At 29.8% G+C, this 16497-nt stretch overlaps 6 protein-coding genes across 6 annotated transcripts; 2 read left to right on the top strand and 4 right to left on the bottom strand.

Moving 5' to 3' along the window:
- Window positions 1-981: 981 nt before the first annotated feature.
- Window positions 982-1866, bottom strand: BN7_5469 (uncharacterized protein; the record flags this gene model as incomplete). The annotated part of the gene is made up of 1 exon (XM_011273972.1): window positions 982-1866. One exon carries the CDS (start codon window positions 1864-1866, stop codon window positions 982-984), a length of 885 nt encoding a protein of 294 aa, XP_011272274.1.
- A 402-nt stretch (window positions 1867-2268) lies between these two features.
- On the bottom strand, window positions 2269-3162 carry BN7_5468 (uncharacterized protein; the record flags this gene model as incomplete). Its single annotated transcript, XM_011273971.1, has 1 exon — window positions 2269-3162. One exon carries the CDS (start codon window positions 3160-3162, stop codon window positions 2269-2271), a length of 894 nt encoding a protein of 297 aa, XP_011272273.1.
- Window positions 3163-3612: 450 nt separating this feature from the next.
- Window positions 3613-4599, top strand: BN7_5467 (uncharacterized protein; the record flags this gene model as incomplete). Its single annotated transcript, XM_011273970.1, has 1 exon — window positions 3613-4599. One exon carries the CDS (start codon window positions 3613-3615, stop codon window positions 4597-4599), a length of 987 nt encoding a protein of 328 aa, XP_011272272.1.
- Window positions 4600-5790: 1191 nt separating this feature from the next.
- BN7_5466 (uncharacterized protein) lies at window positions 5791-7752 on the bottom strand (the record flags this gene model as incomplete). The annotated part of the gene is made up of 1 exon (XM_011273969.1): window positions 5791-7752. The coding sequence occupies one exon, from the start codon at window positions 7750-7752 to the stop codon at window positions 5791-5793; it is 1962 nt and encodes a 653-aa protein (XP_011272271.1).
- Window positions 7753-8016: 264 nt separating this feature from the next.
- Window positions 8017-11574, bottom strand: PSK2 (serine/threonine protein kinase PSK2; the record flags this gene model as incomplete). Its single annotated transcript, XM_011273968.1, has 1 exon — window positions 8017-11574. The coding sequence occupies one exon, from the start codon at window positions 11572-11574 to the stop codon at window positions 8017-8019; it is 3558 nt and encodes a 1185-aa protein (XP_011272270.1).
- Window positions 11575-12381: 807 nt separating this feature from the next.
- On the top strand, window positions 12382-16395 carry GAL11 (Gal11p; the record flags this gene model as incomplete). Its single annotated transcript, XM_011273967.1, has 1 exon — window positions 12382-16395. The coding sequence occupies one exon, from the start codon at window positions 12382-12384 to the stop codon at window positions 16393-16395; it is 4014 nt and encodes a 1337-aa protein (XP_011272269.1).
- Between the last annotated feature and the right edge of the window lie 102 nt (window positions 16396-16497).

Below are 16497 nucleotides of genomic sequence, written 5' to 3'. Positions count from 1 at the left end.
AAACTGAACTAAAATCCCCTCCCTTCTCCCCTATCTATAATTGGATAACTAAAATCCAAACAATTCATGAACAAAATGTTCAAGACATGAACTGAAAACTAGTAATATAATATGTACAAGAAAATAAACATGATGATATCTTTCAATCATCATCTCTCAAAACAATCATATAAATGTTTGAGATAAATGTGATATTAACGTAATCATTTTGGACCGGACCCACAACAACATATAACAATCTGAAATATAAACATAATTCAATTATAACAATGGTACTAAACAATTCAGCCCCCCAACTAAATTGTTTGTACTGATATATTGCTCATATAAATTCCTCAAAGTGGTTGAACTAGTATTAACACCTTGGGTATATATGCAAAGTAATTTGATAGTATTACCTTGATGTTATATTATAATATATGCAAAGTAATTGAACTTAATCACACCTTGATCATATATAACTCAGTGATATATTATTAATATATGTGATCATGTTATATTTATGTGTTGTGGATAAGGAAAAGAAAAAAAGAATAAAGATATCATGAAATAAACTAGAGGATTTGACTCCCTTTATAGTTTTTTAGAATGAATATTGACCTATGTTGATGGATTGGTTTTCTGTTCAATGTATCCACTTTCTGTTCGAGTATATCCATTTTCTGTTTGAATGTATTTATTTTCTGTTTGATCATATATCGAGGAGTTTGAATGTAATACATTATACAAGTGCTGCTCATAGCTGGTTATCCTCTCCTGCGGTCTATATTTTCGATATACTACTAGGAGGGATTTTTTGAGTTTATTTTCAATATAGCTTGCAGACAACATAGTAGACGGTAAGTAACGTACTCATCGAAGCTCTAAGTTACAATATACATTTGGTTATTTACTTAAAAATGTATAATATAGTGTAGTGCTTTATACAGATTGAATTAATATGTTATACATATTAGCCCGGAGCCAGCTAGCGAAATAGATTCAGAAGTCATCTAAATCACTATTATGACCAACAAAGAAATTCCAATAGTCAATTGATTGAGTTTTTTCAAATGCTGAACTGAAAAGTTCTGGAATATCAACTGAAGAACATTCATCATCACTTTCATCTTCATCAATAACCATGATGAAATCACGAGATGAATCACAGTTATGGAAATGTGATTTATCAGTTGTAATTAATGGTGCAAGCATCCAATAATGTTTTGATTCCCATTTGATTCCATTACTATGAACATCAAGGAAATGAACAAGCTCTCCAATCTCAAAATTTTCTGGTTTAGAATTGAAAAACATAAAATCTGGGGAAGATGTAGATGTAAAATCAATACCAGCTTTTTTTGATTTATTTTGATTGAAAATTGAACTAATTTCATTGACTTGACTATTTGGAAAACAGAGAAGTCTTTCAAGAACATCATCAAGTTCATAATCCTTATTCTTAATGATCATAATGACTTGACTTCTTTCATGAGCAAATGGATCATTAATATGACGTTTTGGAACAATTTCAAAAGTTGCAATATCCATAGAGACCCTTGAAGAACCAAATAATGCGTTTAATTTGGAATGGAATGGAGCATTTGATCTACCAAATTGTTTAAGGAAACTTTCACCATATGCCAATTGTGTATAAGCACCATTTGAGCTAGTATTATCTAAAGGCTTAACCATGTAGTCAAATTTGAGGAAATAATCTCTTTCAGGTTCTGTTGGAACTGGGGGTGAAGGAGGAGTAGCACCAGGAACAAGAATATCAGGAATGTATCTTGGCTTTGAACGTGATTCAAGTCTAGCTTGTCTCTTGTTGTTCAATAATGTGTTGTATCTGAGGGTTTTGTAAGCAGCTAAAGTACCGGATTTCATTTTCAGTATATGTTATATTGATGAAAGTGGGATTTAGTGATGTTTAAAAGAAAGAAAGAAATTCAAAGTTTCAGGATGTTTGGTTTCTTTTATAGTTTAGAATGTGTACACTGTGATCCTTTGAGAGAGAATAATACTCATAGCTCATTACTTGAGTGTGATTTAATTGATATATTTAGTTCTGTGTTGCTCAAGTAATATGAGTTGATATTTCGAGAGATTTTATATGAGCTCTGATGAAAAAAAAAAGATGATTGATTAAAAAGGACGTATAAGCTAATATACTCCTACAGCGATATCAGTATAATAGATTCAATACCATTAAAATATAGATTCATGTATACCTGCAAATGTTGTATTGTGTACAAATTTTGTGATATAATCATTCGTAATTCTGCGAGATCAAAAATCTTCCAAATCACCATCTTGACCAATCATAAAATTCCAATGATTGATAACGTTTGTTCTAATCATTGACATATTGAAGAGTCTTTCGAACTTATAAGGTCTATAATCTGGTCTTGTTTCATCAATAACCAACAAGAAATCACTTTGAGGATCAGTATCTTTAAAATGGAATCTTTCAATTCTCAAGCTTGGTGAAATACAATAATAAAAACAAGTTCTCCATATGATATCATCTTGATTAAGCTCAATGAAATCAACAAGGTCATTAAATTCAAAATTCCCAGGTTTTGTATTGAAGAAGATAAAATTTGGCGGAGTTACAGACTCAACATTATTAGGATCGAAATGTTCTTCATTAGTTAGATTGATTTGTCTTTTAGTATCTTGATCAAAAATTGAGCTTTGATTGACATATCTATTAGGGAAACAGCGGAGTCTATCAATAACATCATCAAAATCATAGAATAAGCTTCTAAAAATCCAAATTTCTTGTACTTTATCATAAGCACCACTATCAGTAATATGTTTCTTTGGTGTTATTTCAAACCTTGCAATATGCATTGGGGTTTTAGGAGAAAACGCAAGCTCTTTTAACCTTTCTTCATAAGGTATATTGCGATCAGCAATAATATTAAGAAATTTTTCATTAGGTGTAAATTGAACCAAATCCTTGCAATAACGTCCATCAAAAGTTAAAGGGTTGATATTGTAATTCTTGAATAAATTATATTCCTTTTCAGGAGCTGATGATGATTTAAATTCTTTATCAGGAGAGTTCTTTTGGAGTTCTTTTTGTTTGATTAAGGGGTCTATGGTAGGACTCTCGATGTTATTCAAGATTCTAATTGTTTCACGTTTGCTTTTGATAAGTGTGCTTTTGTTATTCATTTTGATTTTTTGTTTATGATATAGAGTATTAAGAAAGAAAGAAAATAGAAGAAGAGATGTTGAGAGATCAGAATCCCCTTTTATACTTTTCTATAATCATGGTTGAGTTCTTTTGACTAAACAGACATTTGTGTATCCATGAGTATATTATATGAGAAATATAGCTCCAATATTGTGAGACCATTATGAGAAACTTTGAGGTATTTTAAAATCCATACAAGCCATTGCTAGTATGATGACATCCACAGACTACCCATGAAAATCATCTTTGAGTGATTCATACCCTGTTCCTGTTGTTTATTGTTCTTGAAAAAAATATTTTTGACTGTCACGAAAACACGGTAAAGAAAAAAATAAAATAGCCTTTCACAGCGCACACAAATATCATCACAAGATCTTAACAAAACACAGGGTTTCCCAGAATAACAAAGGGTGAAAAGGAATAAGAGCATGAAACCCAGCATACGATGTGCCAGACATCACTGTCGTACGATTTACAACCCAGTCACTTATAACCTGCAACGCTCATACAACTCATTACCATTCAAGCCAAAAGCATTGTTTTATCCACATTCTAGTAATAATATCCAAAGAGTATCACATGAACTACAAATTTTGAAAGATATAGATCCAAGCATTCAAGTTGTCACTGCAAGTATTGATATGAAATATAAGGATGCGATTGGTGAAGCATGGTTTGATAAACCAATAAATATCAACTCATACAGACGGTATAAAGATGTTGAGAGTGAGATCAGTACTGCTTTTGATCATTTTAGAATGGTTATTCACAAAAAGAAGATTGATCTTTCATTTATTCATATGTTTTTAGAAGAACAGATTGTCAATATGTATGTCAAAGAACCACATGGTGAATTTGGTAACCTTTTAACACAACTTGAAGTTGAATTACCATTTGATGAGAATGAAACAACTTATACATCAAAATCACAATATAAGGCTATTTCTGGGAAATTAAAAGTGAATGAAATTTCTGAAGAAGATTATTTAATAAAAAAGTTGAGTGGATTTAATGCTGGTGCATTATTTGAAAAACTAAAAGACAAAACAGAATTAATGGGTAAAGATTATAAATATTTACTTGAGGTTAATGAAAATGGTAAAAGAAATAGAGTAAGGGTTCATGATGAACATTTTGGTGAAGAAGACTTGGGGATATTGATAGATTCACCACCGCCAGCAGTGGGGACAAATTGTCAATTATATCAACTTTGTATGGATGATTTATATACACCAGTGATATTTAATGGTCTTTTAATTGAAAAATATCACAAGAAGAATCATAAACATTTTTTAAGAGATGATGTAATCGTGGAAAATGTTTTAAATTTGGGTGCTACTAGTGGGTTTATGGTTGATGATAGACAATATATTGGTTTTGGTGATCATGTTAAAATTGAAGCCATTGATCAATAGTTGAATGACAACTTTTTTTACGACAAATAATGATCATATAATTGAATTGTATATGGAAAAAGGTATAGAAAACTTGTATATAGATGAGCTATGAATATAATATTTAATAAGATAGATCAACGTATTGCAAGCTAGTACTGAACAATAAATTCATCATATGCAGACAACTATTCGATCGCGTCGCGACGTTATAATACATGAATTGATTGAAGTATAACAACAAAAATTTCAATGATATTAAAAACTCTGACCTATAGATCGATTAAATCATAAAGAAATAGATAAAATTGGACAATTGTCTATAAAAATTAGTAAAACTATCTATATTAAGTGTTAAAAATTGGAAATTAACAAAAAAATAAAGCTATTCCGATGCGGGGAGTCGAACCCCGGTTTGCCCGGTGAAAGCGGACCGTGCTAGCCGTTACACTACATCGGATTACTTGATATTTTACTAATCTGCTGGATTACCGGGTTAGATATCGCAAAAAAAAAGCATATATCGCAAAAATCGCCTCATTTTGAGCTTAAACTCATATAAGATGATGTTAAAAGTAGTTATAAAAGTTCACACAAAGTCTCAGAAAGATTGAATTGTTCATTGTCGAGTTAAATGTGATTTTATTTCACACAAAATTTTCAATTCTGCCAAATATTACTGGTTCACTAAAATTTTCAGATATAAGCCGCCCACGTAGAGAAGAAAATTTGCACATAACCATTAACTAACTCATTAACTCGCTCTGGGTAGTTGATGTCTATTGTAGGGTGAGTGATGCCCTTTTCTAAAGAGAAGTATTTGATCATTAATCTGGCTAGCAATCTGGATTTCACTGAATAAACTTGTGATCAGTTCACCTTTAAGTATATATAGCATATTTGTGTTTTGTGTTATATATCCCAAAGCCATAGGTTTTTCAATTATCTAAAGGATAGACTACAAGGGTTTAAGTTCTTTGTGATTGTTAATACATGTGGCTCATCATTTTCAAATACTTAATTTAGAGTTAAACCAGCTGACGTAGCTTAGATTTAATCACTTACCAATAACTGTTAAGATCTTTTTGAAGCATGGCATTAATGGCATCAGTAATAGTACCATCAACTACAAGAGAATCAATTCACTTCATAAAACATTCATATAATAAGTAATATATAGATACATAAGTCAAGCCAAATTATGGATTGCAATCACAACAATGACCCTGATTGAGCTCTATGTTTCCAAATAGAATTTTGATCAGGATAAGGAGAAGAATTGGTTAATAGATTAGATCTAATAATTTCTAAATCTTCTGGAGTTAATTCTAAATATTTCAAACAATAATTTTCAATACCACCAAATTTTTCATTAAATAATTCAATTGAAGCAATCATACTTTCATATTTTGAACTAATTAAATTATTAAACATATCTTCTGGGGTTAATAATAGCAGATCTTTGAAGTGTTCATTAGTTGTTGATGATGAAGATGAAGTTGATTGATTTTTCATTATTTCCTCCATACCTGATATAAATTCCTTTTTAATAGTTGCATGATCTGGTATTAGACCAATAGTAGTTAATTCATATTCTTTAGCAATAATATGATTATCAACACCTAATAGCAACAAGATCAACATTGCCATAACACCTGTACGATCTTTACCAGCGGTACAATTAAACAAGATTGGAACATTCTTTTTATCTCTCAAAAATAAAAACACAGATTTAAATGCATAAATCCCATGATTTAACATATTTTCATAAACATATTTATAAGTAAACCATGAAGTTAAAAGATTTTTATACCTTAGGGCAATAGCTTGTGGTGATGCATCAGTTTTAGTGAAAACTGGGATATTATTAATATTTATACCTTCAATTTCTAAACCACCAGCTTTTTTGAATTCTCCATATGATCTAAAATCAAAAACACTCTTGATGCCAATTTTCTTCAATTGTGATTCACCCAAGGGAGTAATCTTTGAAGTATTTGCAGATCTGAAAATTATACCAGCTTTAACATATTTTCCACTATTTTTAACTTTCCAACCTCCAATATCTCTAAAGTTTGAAATTCCATCAATTGATTTCCATCTTGGATATTGATAAATGAAATAATTTGACTTTTTGAATCGGTGAACCTCATTAATTGATGAAATCCAATCCAAAATAATCTCAACAGCTTGATAATTATAATTAACTCTATTTTTTTTAGTTATTGGATAATTATTAGGGTTTAGCCTGCTGGAATTTTCATCTGTAACAACTTGTGAACCATAATAATTATGATCAGCATAATTAATAAATTTTAACGTATGTCTTGAACCCAATAGATTTGCAAAATTTGAAGAATCTTCCACAGGTACAATATGATCATGTAATCCATAAATACTTAAAACTTGAACTTCATCATTGATAAATTTAATATCATCTAAATTTTGTGAACCTAAATCATTATTTTCTTCATCTGAAATCCTTATATCTTCATATTTACCTAATCTATATTGAGTTAAAAAAATTCTACTAAAATTTTCTTTTAAATCACCAATATTTAACAAAACTGTTTGATTAAATCTACCTGAAGTATTAATAATATTTTGAACAAATCTATAAGGTTCACCTTTATCTAATTTTTTTTGTTCTTCAATTGCCCATCTAAAAGCAGCAACCGAGCCTCTTGAATGTGCAATAAAAGAATGTGTAATTAAATTAATTCCAATTTCTTTATATGTAGAACCTTTTGCGAAAACATCATAACAAATATTGATATCCTCAATATCATGAATCATTTGTCTACCAAATTTAACATCTTCATTATCTTGAGAGTCTCCACATCCTCTAAAATCAAATCTAAAACTGAAAATACCTTGCTTTGAAGCTAATTCTTGAGCCAATATAGCTTGATAACAATAATTTTTATGACCACCTTTACCATGTAATATTAAAGCTAATTTATGAGTTGGTGGACTTGACTTGAGGAATAATTCAGGTTTTGATAATAATTCTTGTTCAGAAATTAATGCATTTTGTGGTATTGTTAAAATACCCACTAAACCTTGAGCATTGGGGTTTTTAGAAGTTGGAATTGAGATTGATAATAGTTTTTCATTTTCTTTAAGCTGATAGTTTGTACAGACCTCATTAGGTAATAGCTTGACTGTGCTCATCCTTGATAATTGTCCACTAAAACTTCAAGTAATCAAAAGATCTCTAATTCAATTAACTTTTATACTCAACGTTTTTTCATTTTGAGGAGGTCCCTTTATAAATTCGTCCGAGGATGAAAAAACTAAAATTTACGAAGTTGTTTAAATAGCGAGTATATCCGAAAGCCAAATACGAAGTCAAAAAAAAAAATTCATCATCAATTCGTTAATTTTTTATAAATAATTAATTTATGAACAAGAATATATAGAGAGTGTGAATACTGTTCATTCATTCAGCCATTCATCCTGGTAAATCTCTTGCATAGTTGGTCTTTTCTTAATATCTCTTTGTAAGATTTTCTTAATCAATTTTATACATCCTTCACTTAATATATAAGGAATTCTTAAATCTCCATCCATAATCTCATCAACATTATAAAATGGATTTTCTTTATAAATCAATGTATATAATAAGATCCCCAAAGACCAAACATCTTGTGGTTTACCTTCATATGGTAAACCATTTAAAACTTCTGGTGCAGCATAATCTAAAGTCCCAACAAAAACATCAAATGGACCAGTTTTAACATAAGCAGCAGAACCAAAATCAATTAATTTTATAACACCATTATTATCAATGATTAAATTTTCATCTTTAATATCACGATGAACTATACCGTTAATATGTAAATGATTAATTGCACTAATACATTGTTTTGAAATTGATTTAATCTCAAATTCATTCATTGTTTTTTGTAATTCAATTAAATCAAATAAATCTATACCTGGTGCAGGGAATCCATGTTGTGGAGTTTCAATATAATAATAATCATCATCTTCGAAAAAATCAATTAATCTCATAATATTTGGATGAGGATCATTATTTAATGTTGACATTATTTGAATTTCTGATGGGATTGTACCCAGTTTCCTATCACGAACCCATGTATCCACCAAGATACGTTCTTTTATAATCAGTTTAATAACAATTTTATAATTTATATCCTTCTTATATTGAGCCAGTACAACTTTACCATAAGCACCTTGACCCATATTTTTTAAAATTTTAAATTCTTTAATTGATTTTTCACGTCTCTTGGAACCAATTTTTCTTGGATAATATTTTGATAAATTTTGATTTTGTGCTATAGTTTCATTTTCTAATTTTAATAGCGTATGTTCATCAATGTTTTTCCCCAATATTTTGAATTTTAAACCTTCTTCATCCTTACGAGTTTCTTCTTCTTCAACATTTGATAAATTTGATAAATCAGATGAGGATGTAACATTTGAAGATCTAAGACTTGATGATCTACTAACGGATTGAATTTCATTTTCATTTAATATAGATAATTGTGAAGGAATCTCATCATTTTCATCATCATTATTTGGATCCATTGTATCAATTTCAACTTCTTCCTCAACAATTTCTTCTTTATCATCAATGATTTTAACACTTCTAACAGATCTTGTCTTAATCATACCCGGTCTTTTCAATGAAGTTGGAGGTTTAAATTCATCCTTTGTTGTTGATGTTGTTGTTGTTTCAGTGGTTGATTTTGGTGAATTTGAATCATAAATAGATCTTGAATGAGTAATCCATAAAATTAAAGTATCAACATTTGAACATCTTAATTGAACATCAATTTTCATTGGAGATCCATCTGAATGTTTACCAATTATACCTGTTGAATTTAAAAAATCTTCTTCATTATTTGTACCTTTTTCAATTAATGAATTTAATTTTCTAAAAAAATGATCTGGTAAAACAAGACCAGGTAAAATTTTTAAATTTTTAAAAAATTTACCAATTAATTCCATTATTTTTGTAAAAATTGGAATTATTTTATTTATTGATTGATTTATTAATTGAGATTCATGGAATCCAAAAAGATTCTTAGCAACAGATTCATTAAATGATAAAATTTTATAATTTTCCAAAGGATTATTTGAAATTATGAAAACACCTGCTATATAAGGTAATGAATGAATTTTCAATTTAACTTTATTTAAATTTTCATCAATAACTTTAATAAACACAGCACAAGGAATATTTATTCCATTTTTATTTAATGTAAAATATCTTTGTGAATTAATTTGTTGAGTTTGATAAAAAACATCTGGATATCCTTTATCCTCTTGATCATGATCAACCTTTATGACATCATCAAGATTATTAATTATTTCATCTAATTTATCAATTTTAGATAAAAATTTATTATTGAAAAAACTACCACCACTAATTTTTTTATGATTTTCAATTTTAAGGGAATCAAGACATAATACTAAATCTATAGAATCACAAGGGACTTGATCAAACATACAAATGATTAAATTTCCCTTTTTTTTGGCCCAAAGTGAAGCCCAAGTCAGTTTATTCCCAGGTTTAGCTATAGCAACAACTTGACCGGAAAAAATAATATCTTGATTTGATTCTAAAATAGTTTTAATTAATCTATTCAATACAAAATCTCTTGAATCTGGTGAAATCAAATCTAATAAAGTTAATCTTTTTAAGGAAGTTCTTGAAACACCAAATATTAAACATGCTAAATCATTAGCAGCTTTTAAATTCCATGGATCATTTAATTCACATGTAAACACAGCTTGTGGTGATGTGTTTTTTTGAGGCATTGAGTGGAATATCCGTTCATTTGAATTTCTTCTATCAGGAGAAGGTTGTGGTGATTCTAAAGTTGATTGATTTAATGAAGATAATGCTAAAGTTGATGCATTTTTTTGTAATGAAATTATTGGAGTTGAAACAATAGGTTCATAAAAAGGGGTTGCTAAGGCATGTAATAATTTGATTTTCAGTTGAGATTCTGAATCAGTTCCCAATGATGATTGTTGTTGTTGTTGTTGTGTTGTATTGTCATCTGAAGCATTTGATAAAGATAAATCATGAAGATTCATTGCTAAATCTCTTTTAGAGGATGAACCATCTTCACCAGATTTTAAAGATTTATCTTGTTGTAATATATTTATAAGGGCTTTGATACCTAAATGAGTTGAATCTTGGAAATATGAATGATTATTATTGTTATTTGAAGTTAATGGAGTTGATGGTTTAGAACCATTTGGTGAAAATAAAGCAGCTAATGCAGCAGATGAAGCATTTTGTTGTAAATGAGGTTTATCTAATTCTTCATCATGAATTTGATTAATAAAACTTTCAATATCCAAATTTAAAGAATCATGATGTTGATGTAAATCAGGACGATCAACAAGGATTTCTAAAGATCTCTTGAGGATAGATAATCTAACAGCTAAAGAATTTGGAGATAAATGAGCATAAGAATAAGCATGAGTTGATTCTCTTGGGAATTTTAAAATTTCATTTAAATTTAAAGATAATTTTGATATACCACCTGCATTCATTTGTTTTTTCCTTGAATTTGATCGTATAACTTGTGAAGCCTTTTTAGAAGGTGAAGAAGATCTATTTGGTGAAATGGCGGTTGGTGATATAGCCGCTGTTTTGGATGATGATGTTGATTGATTAGATCTTGGAGGAGTTTTAGGTGCAGTTCTTGATTTGAATTCATTTTTATAATCTTGAGGCAGTTTTAAAGTATCACCTTGTGACTTGGTTTGTTGTTGTTCCAATTGTTTAGCTTGTAATTCGAATTGTTGTTGTAATTTCAATTGTTGTTGTTTTGAACTTAATGGAGTATCTTCATCATTGAATATATAAAAAGAACGATTTTTTTGTTTCTGATTTGTATTATTGTTGTTATTATCCTGGTGTATGATCTTTATAGGAGAAGGATCTTCTTCTTGTTTATTTTGGTTCAATTTAAGAGTAGCACCTTTCCCATTGATGGGACATGCGTAGGGCATATTGTGGAATTATATTGACTTGTACTTGTTGTTTATCTGTTATTTAATGGATATTTGACATGGGACTTTCAATGAGTGGTGATGGTGGTGGCCAATGGATACAAAGAGCAGTGTAGAGAATAGTTTAGAAATAGGGATAATGTCTCTTCTTTATAGATCCAAGTTGAGTAATTGTAGTTGTCTTCCCTGTGTTTTGTCTTTTCCCTATGTCTTTATTTGTTTATAGCCCAAACAATTTTTTTTCGTTTTAGTATGGTAAGTTGAAGGGACACGCACTGAGCCAACAGACCACTGACTACAAACTAAGATTAGGCAGGGGAGGGGGTAGTAATAGATAGTGATAGTAGTATAGTAAGGTAAAGTAGTAGTAGTACACAGTAGATATAATATAGTAATAATAATAGTTGTAGTTGTAAGTGTTCTCTCAATGTACGGTAATTGCCTATTTAAATCAACTCATTTTCCATTTTATTCTCACTGCAATTTTTGAGAAAACGCTAAAAAAAACTAAAAAAACTAAACAGAAAATCAGAAAAGTATCAAAATAAAACCACCCACAAATACTCAAAACAGGAATTCAAAAGAAGATCAACTAGAGACTTTGCTAAAGAAGAACTACAAGTGATAATACAAGTAATTATATACACCAAAGACTAGATACTACAAGTTCTACAAGACTACATCCACATATTCTCACTACGCGAAGCTCTATTAGTTTCACAGGAGCATTGGTGAAAGAGCAAAATAATCAACAAAGAAGAACAATCAACAATCAACAATCAACAATCAACAACATCCAACCAACCAATGGATTGGCGTAACGAGCTCACAAACAACGAGCGTTTCAGATACGTTGGTGTCTTGGTCCAAGCTTTGAAAGAACTAGCTTTAACTGCTAATAATAATAATCCAAATGCTTTTGATTTAAATAAATTGAAAACAAGTGCTGAAGAATTTGAAAAATATTGTTATACAAATGCAAGTAATAGAATTAGTTATGTTCATTTCTTCAAGCAAAAAATTCTAAGTATTAAAAATTCAATTCAACAACAAAATTTACAAAAACAAAATCAACAAAATCCACAAAATCAAATACCCATTCAACAAGGTCAACAACAAGGTGGTCAGCAACCACAACAACAAGGTCAAGGTGGCCAAGGTCAAGGTCAAGGTCAACAAGTCACTCCTCAATTGACAGCCGCTAGCATCAACACAAACAATAATTCTCAAAATCAAGTGTTTTTAGCTCAACAAGCTCAAGCAAGATTAGCTGCTCAACAATTAAGAAATCAACAACCTCAACAATCAACACCTCAAACTCAAAATAATGAATTGAATACTAATATGAATTTCCAAATTCAACAACAACAACAACAACCTCAAGGTCAACAACAACAACCTCAAAGACCAAATCAACAGGGCGCTAGTCAACAAGGTCAAAATAAAGGTCAAAGTCAAGGTCCATCTGTTAATATGAAGTCTATACCAATCCCATTAGCTTTATTACAAAGAATTCCAAATTTACCACCAGGTGTTAATACATGGCAACAAATTTTTGAATTGGTTGCTTCAAGACAATTAGAATCTGAATATATTGGTATTATAAGACAAGTTTATACAATTCATACTCAATTGATTCAAAAACAACATCAACAGTTTCAAAAATCTTTGAATAGTCATGATAGTAAAATGGGTTTAAATGCTCAATTATCAAGACAACAACAAGAATTGAGAAATAGACAATTACAACAACAACAGCAGCAACAACAACAGCAGCAACAACAGCAGCAGCAACAACAATCTCAACCTCAACAACCTCAACAACAAGTACCACCACCACCACCTCAACAACAAGTACCACCTTCACAACCTCAAGCACCACAACAAACACCTGGTTTTGTAAATCCAAATGCTTCACAAATTCCTCAATTAACTCCAGAATTATTACAAAGATTAACTGAAAATGCTTTAAGACTGTTGACTAAATTACAACAAGAAAAACAAATTCCTGATAATTTAACAAATGAACAAAGAAATATGTTTATCAAAAGATATATTTCTCGTCAACAACAACTGAGAATGGAAGCATTTACTAAGCAACAACAACAAAAAGGTGCTGATACAAATGATGGTGTTCCAACAATTATTAATCCTCAAGCTCAATCTCAACAACAGCAGCAGCAGCAGCAAGTTGTTAATCCAACTGGATCAACTCAACAACAAGCACCTATAAATCAAGCTCAAGTTCAAGCAAGATTACAACAAAATGCTCAAAATTTATCAAATGATCAACAACAACAACCACCACAACAAAGATGGAATAATCCAAATCAACCTAATTCTACAACTCCTGCTAATACCAATAATAATATGAGATTGAATAATTTACCAACTGGATTAACTCCAGAACAACAACAACAATTAAATGCTAAAAGACAACAACAAGCTTTACTTCATCAAAAATTACAAGCTCAACAACAGCAAAAGGTTCAACAGCAGCAACAACAATCTCAGCAACAGCAGCAGCAGCAGCAACAACAACAACAACAACAACAACAACAACAACAACAACAACAACAACAACAACAACAACAACAACAACAACAACAACAACAACAACAACAACAACAACAACAACAACAAGTTCCAAGACCTGGTGGTGGGGTTCAAAGTGGTCCTGGTGGTCCTCAAGGTGGTGTTCAAGGTCCTGGGGTTCAAGGTGGTCCTCAAAATCCATTATTAAAAAATAATATTCTGATTCCAACTGAACAAGATCGAATTGAATTAAGAATGATTTTAAATGAAGTTGCAAAAGTTCCAATTAGATTAACAAATTTAACAAATCAATTAACAAATGAACAAAAATCAATTGTTAGTTCTAAAATTCATAATTTATTATTACCATTATTTAATCTTATTGAACAATTAGTTCCAACTTTTTATACTTTAACTAAAAATGTTGATGGTACTAAAAAATTACTACATATGAGATTTATGGTTAAAGAAGTTTTAGATGGTTTAAGAAGAGATGAATATTTTGCTTCACCTGAATTATTAGAAAAAGTTAAAGCTCAATCACAAAAATATGTTTCATTTGTTAAAGAACAAATTAGTCGTAAAAATATTGCAACTGGTGGAGCAACTGGTACTACTACAGGTAATGAAGGTGGTGCTACAAATTCACAAATTAGTGGGAATAATACAACTTCAAGTAATTTCAATAATAATAATGCTGCTTTTAATAATAATCAAGTTGGTAATATTAATCCACAAATTACACCACAACAATTATTACAACAAAGAAAACAACAGCAACAACAACCTGCTCCATTAAATCCACAAATTACTCCTCAACAATTGTTACAACAGCAACAACAGCAGCAACAACAAGCTCAACAACAACAATTGAATCAATTTCAACAACCTCAACCTCAACCATCTCAATTCATTAATAATTTAAATAATGGTTCAAATGATTTTAATCCAATGGAATTAACAAATTTACCAAATAATAATAATGGTAATTTCCAAAATTTAGATATGAATCGTATCAATACACCAGATTTAACTCAAATGAATGTTACACCAAAAGTTGCACAATTAAATGTTAATCAAAATGTTCAAAATCCTTCAAAATTTGTTGCTCCATCACCTGCTTTACCAACAGGAAATTTTGTTAATACACCAAATTTTTCAAATTCTCCACAGTTAATTAATTCACAAATTTATCCACAACAACAACAACAACAAGTTGGTCAACCTCAACCATTTGTTCCACAATCTTCTGTTCCACCTGCTCCAATTTCTGCAAATCCACCTCAACAATCAATGTTGAATGTTTCAAATTCAAATGCTCCAACTCCACAAGCTACAGGAACTTCAACTGGGGCTACAAAGAAACAACCAGCAAAGAGAAAATCTGTTAAAGGTAGAAAACAATCTGCTGCTTCAACTCCATCAAATGCACCAAAGAATGCACCAACTCCAGGTGGATCAAGTTTTAAATCTAATGATGTTCAAACTCCAAGTGGTAATGTTAATAGTCCATTGGGTACTATAGCACCATCAGAAATTCAAAAACAATTGATTAAAAAAGAACAAGAAATTGTTACAAAGGAAGAACAATCTAAAAAACAATTTGAAGATGGACAATCTAAAAGATTAGAATTATATCATTCAAAACCTTTAGATTTTTTTAAAGCTTCATTAGCTAATTTATTGGAATTAAAAGATGAAGAATCAAAAATTTTATCAGATTCTAAGAAAAAAACTAGTGGTGATTTGAAAAATTCTCCTGGTCAAAAAGGTTTAACACCTTCTGCAATTTTACAAACTCCATTAACTTTTTCAAATTCTGCTAAAACTCCAAATTCAACTTCAAAACCAATTTCAAATCCAAATCAAGGAGGTCAAATTCAAGGAAATTCAACTTATCTTTCACCAAATCTTTCACCTTCATCAAGTTTAAAAAATTCAAATAATATATCAGATGGATCAAATTGGAATATAAAAGTTTCTAAAGAAGCTATCAAGTCAACTTTTGCCAATGTTGAAGAAATTAAAAAATTAATGTTTGATGATGAAGATTCAAAAGATATCATACCAACTCCACCACCTGAAGATAAAGAAAAAGAAGAAGCAAAGAAAAGACCTAATGAAGAATTACAAGATGATAGAAAATTTAAAAAAATTAAAATTAATGATGATAATAAATTTTTCGATGAAAATGATGTGGAATTAAATAATGATTTAATGTGGGATTTTGATTATGTTTCAAGTCATTTAGATAATTCTGATGAAATTCAATCTGAATTTTTTTGAAAAAAAAATAATGATAATATAATATTTATTATAAAGTTTTATACCCTTTTTTGTGTTTTAGTGTTTTCCAGTGTTTTAGTGTTTTATTTAAATGTATTTTAT

Source organism: Wickerhamomyces ciferrii, contig 00216 (genome assembly GCF_000313485.1).
Source record: "Wickerhamomyces ciferrii WGS project CAIF00000000 data, strain NRRL Y-1031 F-60-10, contig 00216, whole genome shotgun sequence".
In the NCBI taxonomy this organism is placed as follows: Eukaryota; Fungi; Ascomycota; class Saccharomycetes; order Phaffomycetales; family Wickerhamomycetaceae; genus Hansenula; species Hansenula ciferrii.
Note: the sequence above shows the minus strand (reverse complement) of the source record. Positions and strands in the feature narration are given on the sequence as shown.